Below are 19,281 nucleotides of genomic sequence, written 5' to 3'. Positions count from 1 at the left end.
GGACCCTTCATCAGAACTGGAAAAAGCTGGAAATGTAACAGATATTAAGCCGGTGTAGGGGGAGTTAGGAGGGGAGGAAGGAATTGAAAGAACATGCTGTGAAAATGTTGCAAATGGGAATGGCAAAATCATACAGCATGAAAAATGGGGGCAGGGATTACAGGAAACTCTTTTTTATCCGGCACCGACGGGACTGTCGTGCCGGTTGATCAAAAAGTCCGGATTACAGAGAGGTATACTTACCAAGGTACGAGAGCCCCGTACACGGCCACGGGTGCAGGAGCCCCGATTACATGGCACTTGTGCAGGAGTCCCGGTTACACGGTAACAGATCCAGGAGTCCCTGTTACACGGCCACAGATCCAGGAACCCCAGTTACACGGCCACAGATCCAGGAACCCCGGTTACACGGCCACTAATATATAGTAAAACTTACTTGAACCTACTCCTGAATTTTGCCGGTTAAGAAAGTATAGTAACCTGGGAGGTTATGAGTAACCTAATCCACCAGGTGGTGCTGTGGCAATTGCTCTCCTGAGTTAAGTCTGATCTGTACTGTTTGTACTCTTTGTTTTGGCTGCCTCATGGCAGAAGCTTTTATGTGCAAGGGTTGATTAAACCATGTTACGGAGTTAACCTGTGTCTGTCTCCATCTATGGCCACCTCAAGATACCACATATGGCGACGAGAATAAAGGACGGAAAGTTTTGGTGGATCAGTCATAGTTAGGGAGTATTCGGAAGAGGCGCTCGGGTTGGTTAGCAAACTAGTCGGAAAAGCACGAGGCTAGGCCGCGGGAGTCGAAACGGAGTTTGATTTTTTGGCTGAAGTGACCGGACTCCAAGGATGGCAGGAACGGTAGGCTCCGTGGCACCTTTTGACAGCAAGTCGCAGTCTTGGGAGGAGTATATTGAAATACTGAGCCATTTCTTTATGGCAAACGAGGTGGACAGTGCTGAAAAGAAAAGGGCCATTTTACTGAGTTGTGTGGGAGCGCAAACCTATACACGGATGAGGAATCTGCTGAGCCCGGAGCGGCCAGGAGAAAAATCTTTTGACGAGTTGGTGAGTCTACTAAAGAATCATTTCAATCCGAAACCTAGTGAAATAGTACAGAGATGGAAATTCAATTCGAGGATTAGGAGGCCGGAAGAAAGCGTTACTGAGTATGTGGAGGAGCTTCGGAAGCTCGCACAGGACTGTAATTTTGGAAATACGCTCACAGTCATGTTAAGGGACAGACTAGTATGCGGAGTTAACGACGACAGTATACAGCAAAGGTTGCTGTCAGAAGAAGGATTAAAGTTTGAGACGGCACTTAAAAAAGCACAAGCCATGGAGACGGCTAACAAGGACATTAAGGACTTAAACAGTATGAGCAAGGAGAAATGGAGTAAACCAGGGGGAGGAGCTGTTTTCAAGATGGAAGCTGGCGCGAAAAGTCCACCAGTCGGGGTTGGGGATTGCTACCGATGAGGCGGGATGAGCCATTATGCAAAGGACTGCAGGTTTGCAAAGACAAAGTGCCACAATTGTGGAAAAATAGGGCACTTAAAGAAAGTCTGTAAAAGGGCAGTGAGTGAGAGAAGCAGTGCTAAAGGGGCAAAGCATGCAAAAGGGGAGAGGGAGAAGTACACAAAGCGGGCAAATTACATACAAGAGGAGGAAGAATCTAGTGAGTCTAGTGAGGAGGTTTTCACTGTATACAGTATAGACACTTCAAGGCCCAACGTACCCCCTCTCACTCAGTATTTGATAGTGAACGGAGGTCAAGTAAAGTTTGAGATTGACACCGGATGTAGTGTAACCATAATGTCGCAGACTGAGTACGCCAAGCTATGGGGGGAAGCAAAAGTACCAGAGCTAGGTACATGCCCCATTAGTCTCAAAACCTACACAGGACAGAAGGTGGACATTTTGGGGGCGGCCGAAGTACAAGTGGAACACAAAGGAGTCACCAAAGAGCTTACGATGGTAGTGGTAGCAGGGTCAGGGCCAAACCTGTTAGGGCGAGGGTGGATCAGTGAGTTGAGTGTGTACTGGCAGGCAATGAATAAAATGGAGGACAGTACAGAGGCACTGCAAGAAGTGCTGATGAAGCATGAGTTAGTGTTCAAGGACGAACTGGGCACCTTAAGGGGAGCCACAGCCAAGATTCACGTAGCCAGTGATGCCACACCTCGTTTCTTTAAACCAAGGTCGGTACCTTTTGCAATGAAAACCAAGGTTGAGGCGGAACTAGATCGCCTGCTAAGGGACAAAGTAATAGAACCAGTGAAATTTTCAGACTGGGCGGCACCAATAGTCCCGGTATTGAAGCCCGACGGTAACGTAAGGGTGTGTGGTGACGATAAGTTAACAGTGAACAGAGTATCATCACTGGAACAGTACCCCATTCCGAGAATGGAGGACATGTTAACATCGCTCGCTGGGGGAGAAAGATTCAGCAAACTGGACATGAGTCATGTGTATCAGCAGATATTGCTAGATGAAGAATCAAAAAAGTTTGTCACGGTGAACACGCACAAGGGGCTGTTCACGTATGCCAGGTTACCATTTGGTGTCAGTTCTAGCCCAGCAATATTCCCACGGACTATGGAGGGCATTCTGCAGGGCATTCCAAAGGTGGCCGTGTACTTAGATGATATTCTGCTAACAGGAAGTGACGATCAGGATCACGTAAAAACACTGGACAAAGTGCTACAGCGGCTGGAAGAGGCAGGGCTACGCCTGAAACGGAGTAAGTGTAGTTTCATGGAGAAGGAAGTTACATTCCTGGGACATCGGGTGGATGCCACAGGCCTCCATCCATTACCAGGGAAAGTGCGGGCAGTGCAGGATGCACCGGCACCCACCTCAGTGACTGAACTGAAACCCTATCCAGGGCTCCTGAATTATTATAACCGGTTTCTTCCAAACTTATCGATGCTGCTGGCACCCCTGCACAAACTGCTGAGAAAGGAGGAGCCATGGCGTTGGGGGCCAGAGCAAGCGAAAGCGTTTCAGCAGTCAAAGGAGCTACTTCAGTCCAGCAGGGTGTTAGTGCATTACGACGAGAAGAAGGAGCTGATAATGTCCTGCGATGCATCACCCTATGGAGTGGGGGCAGTGTTGGCCCACCGCATGCCAGATGGAGCGGAAAGGCCTATCGGGTTTGTTTCACGCACGCTCACAGCTGCAGAAAAGAACTATTCACAGCTTGTTAAAGAGGGGTTAGCCATTATATTTGGAGTAAAGAAATGCCATAAGTACATATATGGGAGGAAGTTTGTAATCAGTACTGACCACAAGCCTCTTATTAGCTTACTGAATGAGATGAAAGCGGTGCCTCAAATGGCATCACAGAGAATAATGAGATGGGCAGTAATACTAAGAGCCTATGAATATGTGATCACGTACAGAGCCGGCAAGGAAAACGGGAACGCGGATGCTCTCAGCCGCCTGCCCCTCTCAAAATCTCCTCGCAGTACTTCCCCTGAGGAGCACGTCCTGATGCTGGATCAGGAGATCAGTCCCTTGATGACTTCAGCGCAAATCCAGGGCTGGACAGCCAAGGACCCCGTTCTGTCAAGGGTCCGTGAGTATGTGTTGAAAGGCTGGCCAGATCACCGTGAGGTACCGGAGTTTGCGCCGTACAGACAGAGACAGCACGAGCTCAGTGTCCAAGATGGATGTGTGCTATGGGGAGCACACATCATAGTCCCAGAGCGGGGACGCTCTACTTTGATGGAACAGTTGCATCAATCGCACCCAGGAATGACTAGAATGAAAGGACTGGCTAGGAGCTACCTGTGGTGGCCTAACTTGGATGCTGAAATTGAGTCAAAGGTAAAGTCATGCACTATATGTCAGGAACAGAGGAAAGCACCTGCCGGGGCACCACTCCATCCCTGGGAGTGGCCCAGCAAACCCTGGAGGAGAATTCACATAGACTATGCGGGATCTTTTATGGGCAAAATGTTTTTGGTGCTGGTTGACGCTCACTCAAAGTGGATCGACGTTTATCCAGTGAGCTCTGCAACGACTGATGCCACACTGAATTGTCTCAGGAACAGCTTCAGCACACATGGTATTCCAGAAATGATTCTTTCCGACAATGCATAGTGTTTTGTTAGTGAAGGGAGCAAAGAATTCATGGTAAGGAATGGAATCACACATGTCACCTCGGCTCCATATCACCCAGCCTCAAATGGGTTGGCCGAGCGAGCCATGCAGACTTTTAAGGAGCTCATGAGGAAGAGCTCAGGTGACACCCTGGAGACCAAGCTCAATAGAGCCTTGTTTAGTTATCGTATAACACCCCAAGCTACCACGGGGCTTTCTCCGGCTGAGTTGATGATGGGGAGAAAGTTGCGGTGCACGTTAGACCTGATACACCCAGATCTCAAAAGCAAGGTTGAGACAAAACAAACAAACCAAAAAACGTACCATGACAAACATACTAAAGCTCGCCATTTCGCCATAGGGGACTCTGTGTACACCCGGAACTTCGGTTATGGACCTAAATGGGTACCAGGACTAATCCAGGACATTACAGGACCTGTGTCGTACTCCGTGTTACTAGGGGATGGTCGAGGGGTTTGTCGGCATTTGGATCAGCTTTTCAGCCGGCAGCAGGGGGAACTGCCTCAGATGGAACAAAGGGCAGTAGAGGAGGCTGTTCCAGGACCCAGCACGGCTTATAAGGTGCCAGTGGGCACTGGTACTGCCAGGCCACAGCGGGACAGAGTAAAACCAACATCAGAGACTACTCCAATATCAAGTGCGAATGAATCTGAGAATCCACCACAAGTGGAATTAAGACATTCAAAAAGGATTCGCAAGCAACCAGAAAGACTTATACAAACCTGTTAAATTAGTCAGGGGTTAACCATGGTTAGAGCATACTGGTTAATTAAAATGTAGTACCTAGTAAGGGTTATTGTTTAAGAATTGCATACGGCAATCTTAAGGGGGGAGGAGTGTAGTAACCTGGGAGGTTATGAGTAACCTGATCCACCAGGTGGTGCTGTGGCAATTGCTCTCCTGAGTTAAGTCTGATCTGTACTGTTGTACTCTTTGTTTTGGCTGCCTCATGGCAGAAGCTTTTATGTGCAAGAGTTGATTAAACCATGTTAAGGAGTTAACCTGTGTCCGCCTCCATCTATGGCCACCTCAAGATACCACAGAAAGATTTCCAGATATTTAGGAGCCAGTTAAAAGAGAGTTTCCTGTATTATCTGAAATTGTTGAACTCGATATTGAGTCCGGAAGGCTGTAAATTGCCTAATCGGAAGATGAGGTGCTGTTCCTCGAGCTTACGCTGAGCTTCCGTGGAACAATGCAAGAGGCCGAGGATGGTGAGGTCTGAGTGGGAGTGGAGCGGTGAATTAAAGTGACAGGCCACCGGGAGCTCAGGGTCCCCCTTACAGACTGAACGGAGGTGTTCCGCAAAGCGGTCACCCAATCTGCATTTGGTCTCCCCGATGTAGAGGAGACCACATCGTGAGCAGCGAATACAGTATATTAGATTGCAAGAAGTACAAGTAAATTGCTGTTTCACCTGGAAGGGGTGTTTGGGGCCCTGGACAGTGGGAAGGGAGGAGGTAAAAGGGCAGCTGTTACATCTCCTGCGCTTGCACGGGAAGGTGCCAGGCGAAGGTCTTATCATGATCACATTGCTGTTTTTGGGAGCTGGCTGTGCTTCCTACATTACAACAGTGACTGCACTCCAAAAGTACTTCATTCTGTAAAGCACTTTGGGATGTCCTGAGGTCATGAAAGGTGCTGTATTTTTAAACTCCAACTAGGCCCAATCTGCTCAATCTCTCCTGATAGGACAACCCTCTCATCCCAGGAATCAATCTAGTGAGACTTCGCTGCACCGCCTCCAAGACAAGTATATCCTTCCTTAGGTAAGGAGACCAAAACTGTCCTGATGGGGTCGGAAGCTCATATTGGGATTAAACAGGATGCCGGGCCTGTGAACGGCCTCTGACAGTGGTCAGGGAGAGGGGATGGAGTCTATCCCTGGCGAAGGGATTGTGAGACACAACACTTCACCGGCCAAGGTTATAATGAATTTGCGTTCAACCCCGCAGGTGAATTTGGAGAGGTCTACCACGGGACTCTGAAGTACCCGGAGAAGGAGAGACAGGCCGTGGCCATCAAGACACTGAAGACCGCTTATTCCGACGCACAATGGTGGAACTTCCTTCGAGAAGCGACAATCATGGGCCAGTTCGACCACCCTAACATCATCCAACTCCAGGGAGTCGTCACCAAGAGTGAGTGAAGATCTGTCCCATCAAACACTCACAGGGCAGGTACAGCGCGGGGTTAGTTACAGAGTAAAGCTCCCTCTACACTGTCCCATCAAACACTCCCAGGGCAGGTACAGCACAGGTTAGTTACAGAGTAAAGCTCCCTCTACACTGTCCCATCAAACACTCCCAGGGCAGGTACAGCACGGGTTAGATACAGAGTAAAGCTCCCCCTACACTGTCCCATCAAACACTCCCAGGGCAGGTACAGCACGGGTTAGATACAGAGTAAAGCTCCCCCTACACTGTCCCATCAAACACTCCCAGGGCAGGTACAGCGCGGGGTTAGTTACAGAGTAAAGCTCCCTCTACACTGTCCCATCTAACACTCCCAGGGCAGGTACAGCACGGGTTAGATACAGAGTAAAGCTCCCTCTACACTGTCCCATCAAACACTCCCAGGGCAGGTACAGCACGGGTTAGATACAGAGTAAAGCTCCCTCTACACTGTCCCAACAAACACTCCCAGGGCAGGTACAGCACGGGTTAGATACAGAGTAAAGCTCCCTCTACACTGTCCCATCAAACACTCCCAGGGCAGGTACAGCACGGGTTAGATACAGAGTAAAGCTCCCTCTACACTGTCCCATCAAACACTCCCAGGGCAGGTACAGCATGGGTTAGATACAGAGTAAAGCTCCCTCTACACTGTCCCAACAAACACTCCCAGGGCAGGTACAGCACGGGTTAGATACAGAGTAAAGCTCCCTCTACACTGTCCCATCAAACACTCCCAGGGCAGGTACAGCGCGGGGTTAGTTACAGAGTAAAGCTCCCTCTACACTGTCCCATCAAACACTCCCAGGGCAGGTACAGCACGGGTTAGATACAGAGTAAAGCTCCCTCTACACTGTCCCATCAAACACTCCCAGGGCAGGTACAGCACGGGTTAGATACAGAGTAAAGCTCCCTCTACACTGTCCCATCAAACACTCCCAGGGCAGGTACAGCACGGGTTAGATACAGAGTAAAGCTCCCTCTACACTGTCCCAACAAACACTCCCAGGGCAGGTACAGCACGGGTTAGATACAGAGTAAAGCTCCCTCTACACTGTCCCATCAAACACTCCCAGGGCAGGTACAGCGCGGGGTTAGTTACAGAGTAAAGCTCCCTCTACACTGTCCCATCAAACACTCCCAGGGCAGGTACAGCACAGGTTAGATACAGAGTGAAGCTCCCTCTACACTGTCCCATCAAACACTCCCAGGGCAGATACAGCACTGGTTAGTTACAGAGTAAAGCTCCCTCTACACTGTCCCATCAAACACTCCCAGGGCAGGTACAGCACGGGTTAGATACAGAGTGAAGCTCCCTCTACACTGTCCCATCAAACACTCCCAGGGCAGGTACAGCACGGGTTAGATACAGAGTAAAGCTCCCTCTACACTGTCCCATCAAACACTCCCAGGGCAGGTACAGCACGGGGTTAGATACAGAGTAAGCTCCCTCTACGCTGTCCCATCAAACACTCCCAGGGCAAGTACAGCACGGGTTAGATACAGAGTAAAGCTCCCTCTACACTGTCCCATCAAACACTCCCAGGGCAGGTACAGCACGGGTTAGATACAGAGTGAAGCTCCCTCTACACTGTCCCATCAAACACTCCCAGGGCAGGTACAGCACGGGTTAGATACAGAGTGAAGCTCCCTCTACACTGTCCCATCAAACACTCCCAGGGCAGGTACAGCACGGGTTAGATACAGAGTAAAGCTCCCTCTACACTGTCCCATCAAACACTCCCAGGGCAGGTACAGCACGGGTTAGATACAGAGTGAAGCTCCCTCTACACTGTCCCATCAAACACTCCCAGGGCAAGATTGCGAGTGAGTCATGACATGTTATTGATTTGGTTTTATTTTCTTCCGATGATGCAGGGAAGCCAATGATGTTGGTCACGGAATATATGGAGAACGGAGCCTTGGACTCCTTCCTACAGGTATGTAAGTATATAAGAATTTGGAGCAGGAGTCGGCCATGCAGCCTCTCGAGCCTGCTCTGCCATTTAATTATATCATGGCTGATCTTCGACCACAACTCCACTTTCCTGCCCGATCTCCATATCCCTTGATTCCTTTAGAGTCCAAAAACCTATCCATCTCTGTCTTGAATATACTCAGAAATGCAGCCTCCACAGCCCTCTGGGGTCGCGAATTCCAAAGATTCACAACCCTCATCTCAGTCTTAAATGGTCGAACCTTTATCCTGAGACTGTGCCCCCCTAGTTCTAGACACTCCAGCCAGGAGAAACAGCCTCTCAGTGTAGGGGGGGCATCCTTTACCTGGTTTACGGTAATTTACCTTCCTTTACCTGGTTTACGGTAATTCACCTGGTCAGGCAGGTTTTTTGCTTCTGTACTCTGACCAATCCCAATCAGCGGATTCGAATCGCTAAACCCACCCTTCCAGTTCTGACTGGAGGAACTTATAATTAATGATATGTTAAAACGGACAAATGGTCTGGATGTGAGAAAGTCAATTTTATTAAACTAAAGAAACTACACCACAGGATTAAAGTAATCACTGTAAAATTGCTTAAATAGGGGAGGGAAAGAAATGGACACAGCGAGGGAAAAACAACTAATATAACAATTCTTAACAAAATCCCCACTTTACCCCCACCCCTAAGCCTACCCTAAGTTGCCTTGTGGAAGGCCAGAAAAATATATGCTCACCACTTGCAATGCTAGCTCCGTGCCCTGCGATCTTAGATCTTCACTGCCCAGAAGTGAAAACACCCCAGTGTTTAAAAGTAAACTGCTGGTGTTTAACTTCCACAGACAGACTCCAGGCTGTAGAAGGCACACGGAGGCAAGCCAGAGAGAGAGAGAGAGAGAGAGGCCTCCGAGAAGCTATCTCTATATACCCCAATTTTGGGGCCGAAATGTTCCCGCCCACATCCGGAGTTTTCTGGGCTAAAACAAAGGGATCCAAACCGTCCCCTTGTCTGGGATGGGTTTGAATAAAGTTGCCATTGTCTGTGATGGCTGTCAATTAAACTGCAGGGGTTTTGAATGTGTCTTCATTCTGGGGCCGAAATGTTCCCGCCCACATCCGGAGTTTTCTGGGCTAAAACAAAGGGATCCAAACCGCCCCCATTGTTTAGTAATGGGTGATTCAAACCCATTCATTCTTAAACTGTTCCTTTTCTTAGTCTAAAAAGTCTCTTCCGTAGTTTAGGTGTGTTTCATTGTGTGTGATGGGTTTTGAATGGAGTTGGATTACTATGTAAACAGAAACCCATTCTCTTGTGGTCATTGAAACTGCAGTCAATTGGTTTTAGTCCCTTGTGCAAACATCCTTGTAAATAAACATCGGTTGTCTCTGGAGGGAGGGGGAATCTCCCCTTTTGATTGACAGAATTTGACTCCCAACTTTGATCCTACCCATTTTCACAGACATGCGCGAGCTGCTTCCAAGCCCCTTTGTCCTTGGCCATGCTTTTCTGATGGCCATTTGTATCCCTGGGCAATTTACCAAACTCAAGGGTACAATTTTTAATAAAAATGTACTCTCTTAAGGTGTGCGATTTTTTACAAAGTTCTTTGATTCCGGTGTTGTCCAAGTGCTACTTAGCTCACGGGCTCCTTAACGCAGCCTTTTGCGGTTCTGGGCACGTATTGAAACATTGTCCAACCCAGAAACAATTTAAATCACACAAAGTCTTTGTTCATGATGTGGATTAATATTTCCCGATCTTCGGGGGCTGAGGGGATTTTGCGAACCCCTACATTAGCATCTCCCCTGTCAAGCCCTCTCTGAATTGTGTGCGTTTCAATGAGATTACCTCTCATTCTTCCAAACTCTAGAGAACCTAAGGAAGGATATACTTGCCATAGAGGGAGTACAACAAAGGTTCACCAGACTGGTTTCTGGGATGGGGGGATTGTCCTATGAGGACAGATTGAGTAGACTAACAAAGAAACATAGAAGATAGGAGCAGGAGTAGGCCATTCGGCCCCTCGAGCCTGCTCCGCCATTCAATGAGATCATGGCTGATCATCCAAATTCAGTACCCTGTCCCTGCTTTCTCCCCATATCCCTTGATCCCTTTAACCTTAAGAAATATATCCAACACCTTCTTGAATATATTTAATGAATTGGCCTCAACTGTCTTCTGTGGTAGAGAATTCCACAGGTTCACCGCTCTCTGGGTGAAGAAACTCCTTCTCATCTCAGTCCTAACTGGCTTACCCCTTATCCTTAGACTGTGACCCCTGGTTCTGGGGTGTACCCCCACTTTATACCCAGTGTCGGCATTGAGCACTCCCAGGGCAGGTACAATACAGAGCTCCCTCTGCATTACCCTGACAGTGTACCCCCACTTTATACCCAATGTCAGCATCGAGCGTTCCTGGGGTAGGTACAATACAGAGCTCCCTCTGCATTACCCTGACAGCGTACCCCAACCCATGTATTCACTCCTTGGTTGCTCTCCTTGTGGTCAGTCTGTGTTAGTGTGACCTCCAGTACCATCCCCTTGTGGTCAGCCTGTGGCACTGCAGCATTCGGTACTGCCCCCCTTGTGGTCGGTCTATGGCACTGCAGCCACAAATACTGCCCCCCCTTGTGGTTGGTCTAGGGTACTGCTGCCTCCGGTACTGTCCCCTTCATAGAATGGTTACAGCATGGAAGAAGGCCATTCGGCCCGTCGAGCCGTGCCTCCGCTAGTCCCACTCCCCTGCCCTTTTCTCATAGCCCTGCAATTTTTTTTCCTTCTGATACTTATCCAACTCCCTTCTGAAAGCTGTGATTGAGTCTGCCTCCACCATCCTTTCAGGCAGTGCATTCCAGATCTTAACCACTCGCTGCGTTAAAAAACAGTTTTTTCTTCCGTCGCCTTTGGTTCTTCTGCCAATCACCTTAAATCTGTGTCCTCTGTTTCTCGACCCATCCGCCATTGGGAACAGTTTCTCTCTCTCTACTCTGTCCAGACCCCTCATGATTTTGAGCACCTCTACCAAATCTCCTCTCAATCTTCCCTGCTCCAAGGAGAACAACCCCAGCTTCTCCAGTTTATCAACGTAACTGAAGTCCCTCATTCCTGGAATCATTCTCGTAAATCTTTTCTTCACCTTCTCTAAGGCCTTCAGATCCTTCCTAAAGTGTGGTGCCCAGAATTGGACGCAGTACTCCCAGTTGGGGCTGAACCAGTGTTCATCATATTTTCCACGCTTTTGTACTCTATACCTCTATTTATGAAGCCCAGGATCCTTAAGCCTTTTTAACTGCTTTCTCAACCTGCATGACACCTTCAACGATTTATGCACATATACCCCCAGATCTCTCTGTTCGTGCACCCCCTTCAGCATTGTACCATTTAGTTTATATGTCGTCCTCCCCATTCTTTCTATCAAAATGTATCACTTCACACTTTTCTGCATTAAATTTCATCTGCCACGTGCCCGCCCATTCCACCAGCCTGTCTATGTCTTCCTGAAGTCTATCACTGTTCACTATACTTCCAAGTTGGTGTCATGTGCAAATTTTGAAATTGTGCCAGGATGATTTGGACAGGTTGGGTGATTGGGCAGATGCAGTATAATGTGGTTAAAAGCGAGGTTATCCACTTTGGTGGCAAAAACAGGAAGGCAGATTATTATCTGAACGGCAATAGATTGGGAGAAGGGGAAGTGCAACGAGACCTGGGTGTCCTTGTGCACCAGTCGCTGAAGGTAAGCATGCAGGTGCAGCAGGCGGTTAAGAAGGCAAATGGTAATATTGGCCTTCGTAGCAAGAGGGTTCGAGTACAGGAACAAGGATGTCTTGCTGCAGTTGTACAGGGCCTTGGTGAGATCACATCTTGAACATTGTGTGCAGTTTTGTTCGCCTTATCTGAGGAAGGATGTTCTTGCCATGGAGGGAGTGCAGCGAAGATTCACCAGACTGATACCTGGGATGGCAGGAATGACGTATGAGGAGAGATTGGGTCGATTGGGCTTATACTCGCTGGAGTTTAGAAGAATGAGAGGGAATCTCATTGAAACTTATAAAATTCTAACAGGACTAGACAGACTAGATGCAGGAAGGATGTTTCCGATGGCCGGGGAGTCCAGAACCAGGGGTCACAGTCTAAAGATAAGGGGTAAGCCATTTCGGACAGAGATGAGGAGGCATTTCTTCACCCAGAGAGTGGTGAACCTGTGGAATTCTCTACCACAGAAGGCAGTTGAGGCCAGTTCATTAAATATATTCAAGAAGGAGTTGGATATATTTCTTAAGGCTAAAGGGATCAAGGGATATGGGGAGAAGGCAGAGACAGGGTACTGAATTTGGATGATCAGCCATGATCTCATTGAATGGCGAAGCAGGCTCGAGGGGCCGAATGGCCTACTCCTGCTCCTATCTTCTATGTTTCTATGTTTCTCTGCCCTTTACACTATTACGATCCGAGTCTATATTAGGATAGTTGAAGTCCCCCATTATTACTACTCTATAGGGACAGTCAGCATGAATTTGTTAAGGGAAAGTCGTGTCTGACTAACTTGATTGAAATTTTTTTGTGGAGGTAACAAGGAGGGTCGATGAGGGTAGTGCGTTTGATGTAGTGTATGCGGATTTTAGCGAGGCTTTTGATAAGGCCCCGCATGGCAGACTGGTCACGACAGTAAAAGCCCATGGGATCCAGGGCAAAGTGTCAAGTTGGATCCAAAATTGGCTCAAAGGCAGGAAACAAAGGGTAAAGGTCGAAGGGTGTTTTTGTGACCGGAAGGCTGTTTCCGGTGGGGTTCCACAGGGCTCAGTACTGGGCCCTCTGCTTTTTGTGGTATATATCAATGATCTAGACTTGAATGTGGGGGTATGATTAAGAAGTTTGCAGATGATACTAAAATCGGCTGTGTGGTTGATAATGAAGAAGGAAGCTGCAGATTGCAGGAAGATATCAATGAACTGGTCAGGTGGGCAGAACAGTGGCAAAAGGAATTCAATCCGGAGAAGTGCGAGGTAATACATTTGGGGAGGGTTAACAAGGCAAGGGAATAGACTATAAATGGTAGGACACTGAGTGGTGTAGAGGATCAGAGGGACCTTGGAGTGCATGTCCACAGATCCCTGAAGGTAGCAGGACAGGTAGATAAGGTGGTTAAGAAGGCACACGGGATACTTGCCTTTATTAGCCGAGGCATAGAATACAAGAGCAGGGAGGTTATGCTAGAACTGTATAAAACACTAGTTAGGTCTCAGCTAGAACACTGCGTGCAGTTCTGGTCACCACATTACAGGAAGGATGTGATCGCACTGGAGAGGAGATTTACCAGGATGTTGCCTGGGTTGGGGAATTTTAGCTACGAGGAAAGATTGGATAGGCTGGGGTTGTTTTCTTTGGAACAGAGGAGGCTGAGGGGAGACCTTATTGAGGTGTATAATATTATGAGGGGCCTAGATAGAGTGGATAGAAAGGACCTATTTCCCTTAGCAGAAGGGTCAGTAACCAGGGGGGCACAGATTTAAAGTAATTGGTCGGAGGTTTAGAGGAGAAATGTCTTCACCCAGAGGGTGGTGGGGGTCTGGAACTCACTGCCTGAAAGGGTGGTCGAGGCAGAGACCCTCATCACATTTAAAAATTACTTGGATATGCACCTGAAGTGCAGTAACCTACAGGGCTACGGACAAAGAGCTGGAAAGTGGGATTAGGGTGGATAGCTCTTTGTCGGCCGGCACGGACACGATGGGCCGAATGGCCTCCTTCTGTGTCATAAATTTCCATGATTCTTCCACCTCCCTCATATCTCTCCCACTATTTGGTGGTCTATAGAATACATCTAGTCGTGTAATGGTACCTCTATTATTCCTTAACACTAACTAAATAGATTCTGTCCTTGACCCCCTCCAGGACCTCCTCTCTCTCCAGTACTGTAACATTCTCCTTGGCCAATACTGCCACACCACCTCCTTTCTTTCCTTCCCCATCTTTCCTGAACACCTTATAACCAGGAACATTTAATACCCAATCCTGCCCTTTATTGAGCCAGGTCTCAGTTATTGCCACAACATCACATTCCCAAGTGGCTACAGCTCACTTAGCTTGTTTACTGTGCTTCGTGCGTTCACATACATACACTGTAAACCCATCTTAGACCAGCCTGTATTCTCTCTTAGTTTGACCCCACCTAATAACTTATTATTTCTTACTTTACCTGGACCTAATTCTAGGGAATGTAGCCGGGCAAGTGGTGGAAGTGTCAGTAGGAGAGCATTTTGGTGACAGTGACCATAATTCGGTGAGATTTAAGGTAGTCATGGAAAAGGACAAAGATGGACCGGAAATAAAGGTTCTAAATTGGGGGAAGGCCGATTTTAATATGATAAGGCAGGATCTGGCCAATGTGGACTGGGATCAGCTACTTGTAGGAAAATCCACATCAGAGCAGTGGGAGTCATTCAGAAAGGAAATAGAGAGAGTACAACGCCAACATGTTCCCGTAAAGGTCAAGGGTGGGACCAACAAGCCCAGGGAACCCTGGATGTCAAGGGATATACGAGAATGGATTAGGAAAAAAAGGGAGGCTTTTGGCAGATACAAAGGACTAAAGACAGAGGAAGCCCTAGAGGAGTATAAAAAGTGCAGGGGGATACTTAAAACAGAAATTAGGAGAGCGAAGAGGGGGCATGAAGAAACACTGGCGGGTAAAATAAAGGAAAATCCCAAGGTATTTTATAAGTATATTAAGGGCAAGAGGATAACCAGGGAAAGAGTAGGGCCCATTAGGAACCAAAGTGGCAATCTGTGTGTAGAGCCGGAAGATGTAGGTGAGGTTTTAAATGAATATTTTGCATCTGTGTTCACTATGGAGAAGGGTGATGTAGGCATAGAAATCAGGCAGGGGGATTGTGATATACTTGAACAAATTAGTATTGAGAGGGAGGAGGTACTAGTGGTTTTAGCGGGCTTAAAAGTGGACAAATCCCCAGGCCCTGACTGGATGTATCCCAGGCTGCTGTGTGAGGCAAGGGAGGAGATTGCAGGGGCTCTGACACAAATTTTCAGAACCTCTCTGGCCACAGGGGATGTGCCAGAGGACTGGAGGACAGCTAACGTAGTACCATTATTCAAGAAGGGTAGTAGGGATAAACCAGGGAATTACAGGCCAGTGAGCCTAACATCTGTGGTAGGGAAATTATTGGAAAAATTCTGAGGGACAGAACTAGTCTCCACTTGGAGAGGCAAGGATTAATCAGGGATAGTCAGCATGGCTTTGTCAAGGGTAAATCATGCCTGACCAATCTGATTGAATTTTTCGAGGGGGTGACTAGGTGTGTGGATGAGGGTACTGCAGTTGATGTGGTATACATGGACTTCAGTAAGGCTTTTGACAAAGTCCCGCATGGGAGACTGGTCAAGAAGGTAAGAGCCCATGGGATCCCGGGCAATTTGGCACATTGGATCCAAAACTGGCTTAGTGGCAGGAGGCAGAGGGTGATGGTCGAAGGTTGTTTTTGTGACTGGAAGCCTGTGTCCAGTGGTGTACGGCAGGGATCGGTGCTGGGTCCTTTGCTGTTTGTAGTGTACATTAATGATTTAGATATGAATGTAGGAGGTATGGTCAGTAAGTTCGTAGATGACACGAAAATTGGTGGAGTGGTAAATAGCAAGGAGCGAAGCCTCAGGCTACAGGACAATATAGACGGGTTGGTCAGATGGGCAGAACAGTGGCAAATGGAATTTAACCCTGAAAAGTGTGAGGTGATGCATTTTGGGAAGACTAACAAGGCAAGGGAATACACAATGAATGGTAGGACCCTAGGAAGGACAGAGGATCAGAGGGACCTTGGTGTGCATGTACATAGATCCCTGAAGGCAGCAGGGGAGGTAGATAAGGTGGTTAAAAAGGCATATGGGATACTTGCCTTCATTAGCCGAGGCATAGAATATAAGAGCAGGGAAGTTATGATGGAGCTGTACAAAACGCTGGTTAGGCCACAGCTGGAATACTGTGTGCAGTTCTGATCGCCACACTATACGAAGGATGTGATTGCATTGGAGAGGGTGCAGAGGACATTCACCAGGATGTTACCTGGGCTGGAGCACTTCAGCTACGAAGAGAGACTGGACAGGCTGGGGTTGTTTTCCTTAGAGCAGAGAAGGCCGAGGGGGACCTGATTGAGGTGTACAAAATTATGAGGGGCATAGATAGGGTAGATAGAATGGAACTTTTCCCCTTTGTAGAGGGGTCAATTATTATGTCAGTGTATAATTGAGACACGGACGGCAGGAGTTGATTATAACAAGTCTTTACTGAATGGAGACAACCTGGAACTGAAACTACAGAAGGCTGCTAGTGCCTTTTATACAGGGGTGGTCACTGCCGGTACTGCAGTCTGAGACCAGTTATTCCCTTAAAGGTACATACACAACAATTCCTCCCCTTTTAGATAAACAGTACATAGCATTCATTTAACAACTAAATGATAACTAATTACAATTACAATTACGGTTGCTAGATACATTGGTTGAGGTTAAGCAATTATAAGTTCAGTCTTTGAGGAGGCTTCCTGATTCTGTCTGGATAACGCCTCTTTGGGGTATCAGATTCTTCTGGTAAGGTTGAGTTGGGATCAATGTCGTTGTTTGGTTCGTCTGCTTCCAATATCACCGATTCTGTGGTAGATGCAATTGGTACTTTGGTTTCATCGCCAGGTGTATCAGATCGTGGTGTGCAGTTGACGTTTTCCAGCGACTCTAGAATCTGGTCAGCATGGCATCTTACAATGCTCTCTCCAACGTCCACGGTATACATGAGAGGTCCTTGCCGTGTACAGATCGTTCCTGGCTGCCATTTCTCTGTGCGGTAGTCCCTGGCCAAAACTGGTTGACCTATCTTAAAACTCCTGGTCGGCCTTTCATTCATATTCTGAAACTGCCTGTTCTCCACATCTCTTCTGATGTTCGGCTTAACCAAATCCAAGCGGCATCATAGTGTTCGATTGAAGAACATCATGGCAGGAGTTTGGTTGGTAACCGCATGTGTCGCATTCCGGTAGGCAAACAAGAAGTTGTCCACCTTGTGTTGTAGGGGTATATCTTCATAACACATTGCCTTGATAGCCTTCTTGAATGTTTGAACAAACCTCTCGGCCAATCCATTAGTGGCTGGATGATATGGGGCGGATGTGTAATGCTTAACACCATTGTTCTTTAAGAACCTCCGGAACTCTTCAGACACAAACTGTGGTCCATTGTCAGAGCAAATCTGTTCAGGCAGCCCATTCCTGGCGAATATGGTTCGTAAGACTGTGATAGTTTTTTCCGTGGTGGTTGAGGACATTTTTATTACCTCTGGCCACTTTGAATGTGCATCCACCGCAATTAAAAACATCGAGTCCATGAAGGGACCAGCAAAATCAATGTGCACCCTTTTCCATGGAGATGAGGGCCACTCCCATGGATGTAGAGGGGCTTGTGGTGGGGCGTTTTGGACCTTCTGGCATCCTGTACAGCTCTTGGTCATCTCTTCGATTTCTCTATCGATTCCCGGCCACCACACAAACGCTCTGGCTAAGTTCTTCATTTTTACCCCTCCCAGATGACCCTCATGAAGCTCATTGAGCACTCTATCCTTCAATTTGGGTGGAATTACTACTCTGGATCCACACATCAAGGTTCCCCTGCACACTGACAGCTGTTCTCTTCTCGGCGAGAATGCTGGCAGCAGTGGTTCGCCATGTGCTGGCCATCCCTTCACCGTTAAATCATAGACCCAGGATAGTGTCGGTTCATTTCGTGTTTCCTTTTCTATGTTTGCATTCGTCACAGGGAGACATTCGACTATGGTCGAGTGGAATATCTCCACTGGATCCACTGCAAGTTCTTCTTCCATCGTCGGCAATGGTAGGCGCGACAATCCATCAGCATTCCCATGCTGTTTAGTTCCTTTGTACTCGATGTCATATTGGTGTGCCCCTAGGAAAAGGGACCACCTCTGTAGCCGTTGTGCTGTCATTATCGGTACGCCCTTCTGAGGGTTGAAAATGGAGACAAGAGGTTGATGATCAGTTAGTAGAGTAAATTTTTGACCGTGCAGGTAGTGATTGAACTTCTTCACCCCCCACACCAGGCTGAGGGCCTCTGTCAATCTGGGCATAGTTACGCTCGGCTGAAGTTAACGAGCGTGACGCAAAAGCTATCGGCCTCTCTGAACCATCAAGGAATTTATGTGACAGTACCGCCCCAATGCCGTAGGGAGACACATCACACGCCAGTCTTATCAGTAGTGATGGGTTGTAGTGAGCCAATACTTCTCTTGAAGTGATTAGGTCCTTACTCTTCTGAAAGGCCCGCTTACATTCATCGCTCCATTTCCATGCTACTCCCGTTCGTAGTAGGGCGTTCAGTGGATGCAGAATTGTGGACAAATTCGGCAAAAACTTATGGTAGTAATTCACCAATCCGAGGAATGACCTCAGTTGCGACACATTTTCAGGCGCTGGAGCCTTAACTACCGCCTCAATCTTGTCAGGGGACTTATGCAACCCCTCTTCATCAATCACGTGGCCACAATACGATATCTGTTTCTTATAAAACTCACACTTGGGGCGATTGGCTCGTAGCCCATGTTCACATAGTCTAGTGAGCACCTGCTCTAGGTTGGCAAGGTGTTCACTTTCATCTTCACCTGTCACTAGGATGTCGTCTAAGTAACACTGAGTCCCTGGAATCCCTTGCAGGACTTGTTCCATCGCTCTTTGCCATATCGCCGGAGCTGATGCTACTCCGAATACCAGTCGATTATACTGGTAAAGACCTTTGTGAGTGTTTATCGTGAGATACTTCCTAGAGGATTCTTCAACCTCCATCTGCAAATATGCTTGTGCTAGGTCAATTTTTGTAAAACGCTTCCCTCTAGATAGTGAGGCGAAGATATCTTCTATCTTTGGAAGAGGATATTGTACTGTGTGATGGACTGGGTTCACCGTCACCTTGAAGTCCCCACAGATGCGAACCTTCCTTGGCTCCTCAGACTTATTGTTTAACGTTTTCTT

General features: G+C 47.7%; 1 protein-coding gene across 4 annotated transcripts in view; it reads left to right on the top strand.

Annotated features, from left to right (window-relative positions):
* Positions 1–19,281, top strand: part of LOC147091405 (ephrin type-A receptor 1-like) — a 121,410-nt gene that overhangs the window by 83,451 nt on the left and 18,678 nt on the right. For all 4 annotated transcript variants that reach the window (XR_015075202.1, XM_085976763.1, XM_085976762.1 and 1 more), the window contains exons 11-12: positions 6,081–6,266; positions 8,178–8,239. Coding sequence is in view for 3 of the 4 variants with exons in the window: in XM_085976763.1 (XP_085832889.1) it covers positions 6,081–6,266; positions 8,178–8,239 (248 nt within the window). In the remaining variant the exon portion in view is untranslated. The remainder of the gene's footprint in view (positions 1–6,080; positions 6,267–8,177; positions 8,240–19,281) is intronic.

Source organism: Somniosus microcephalus, unplaced genomic scaffold, assembly GCF_052327205.1.
Source record: "Somniosus microcephalus isolate GS21.2 unplaced genomic scaffold, FLI_Smic_1.0 unresolved_chr3, whole genome shotgun sequence".
NCBI classification, from domain to species: Eukaryota; Metazoa; Chordata; class Chondrichthyes; order Squaliformes; family Somniosidae; genus Somniosus; species Somniosus microcephalus.
The sequence above is the reverse complement of the archived record's forward strand: the minus strand, read 5'-3'. Positions and strand labels throughout refer to the sequence as shown.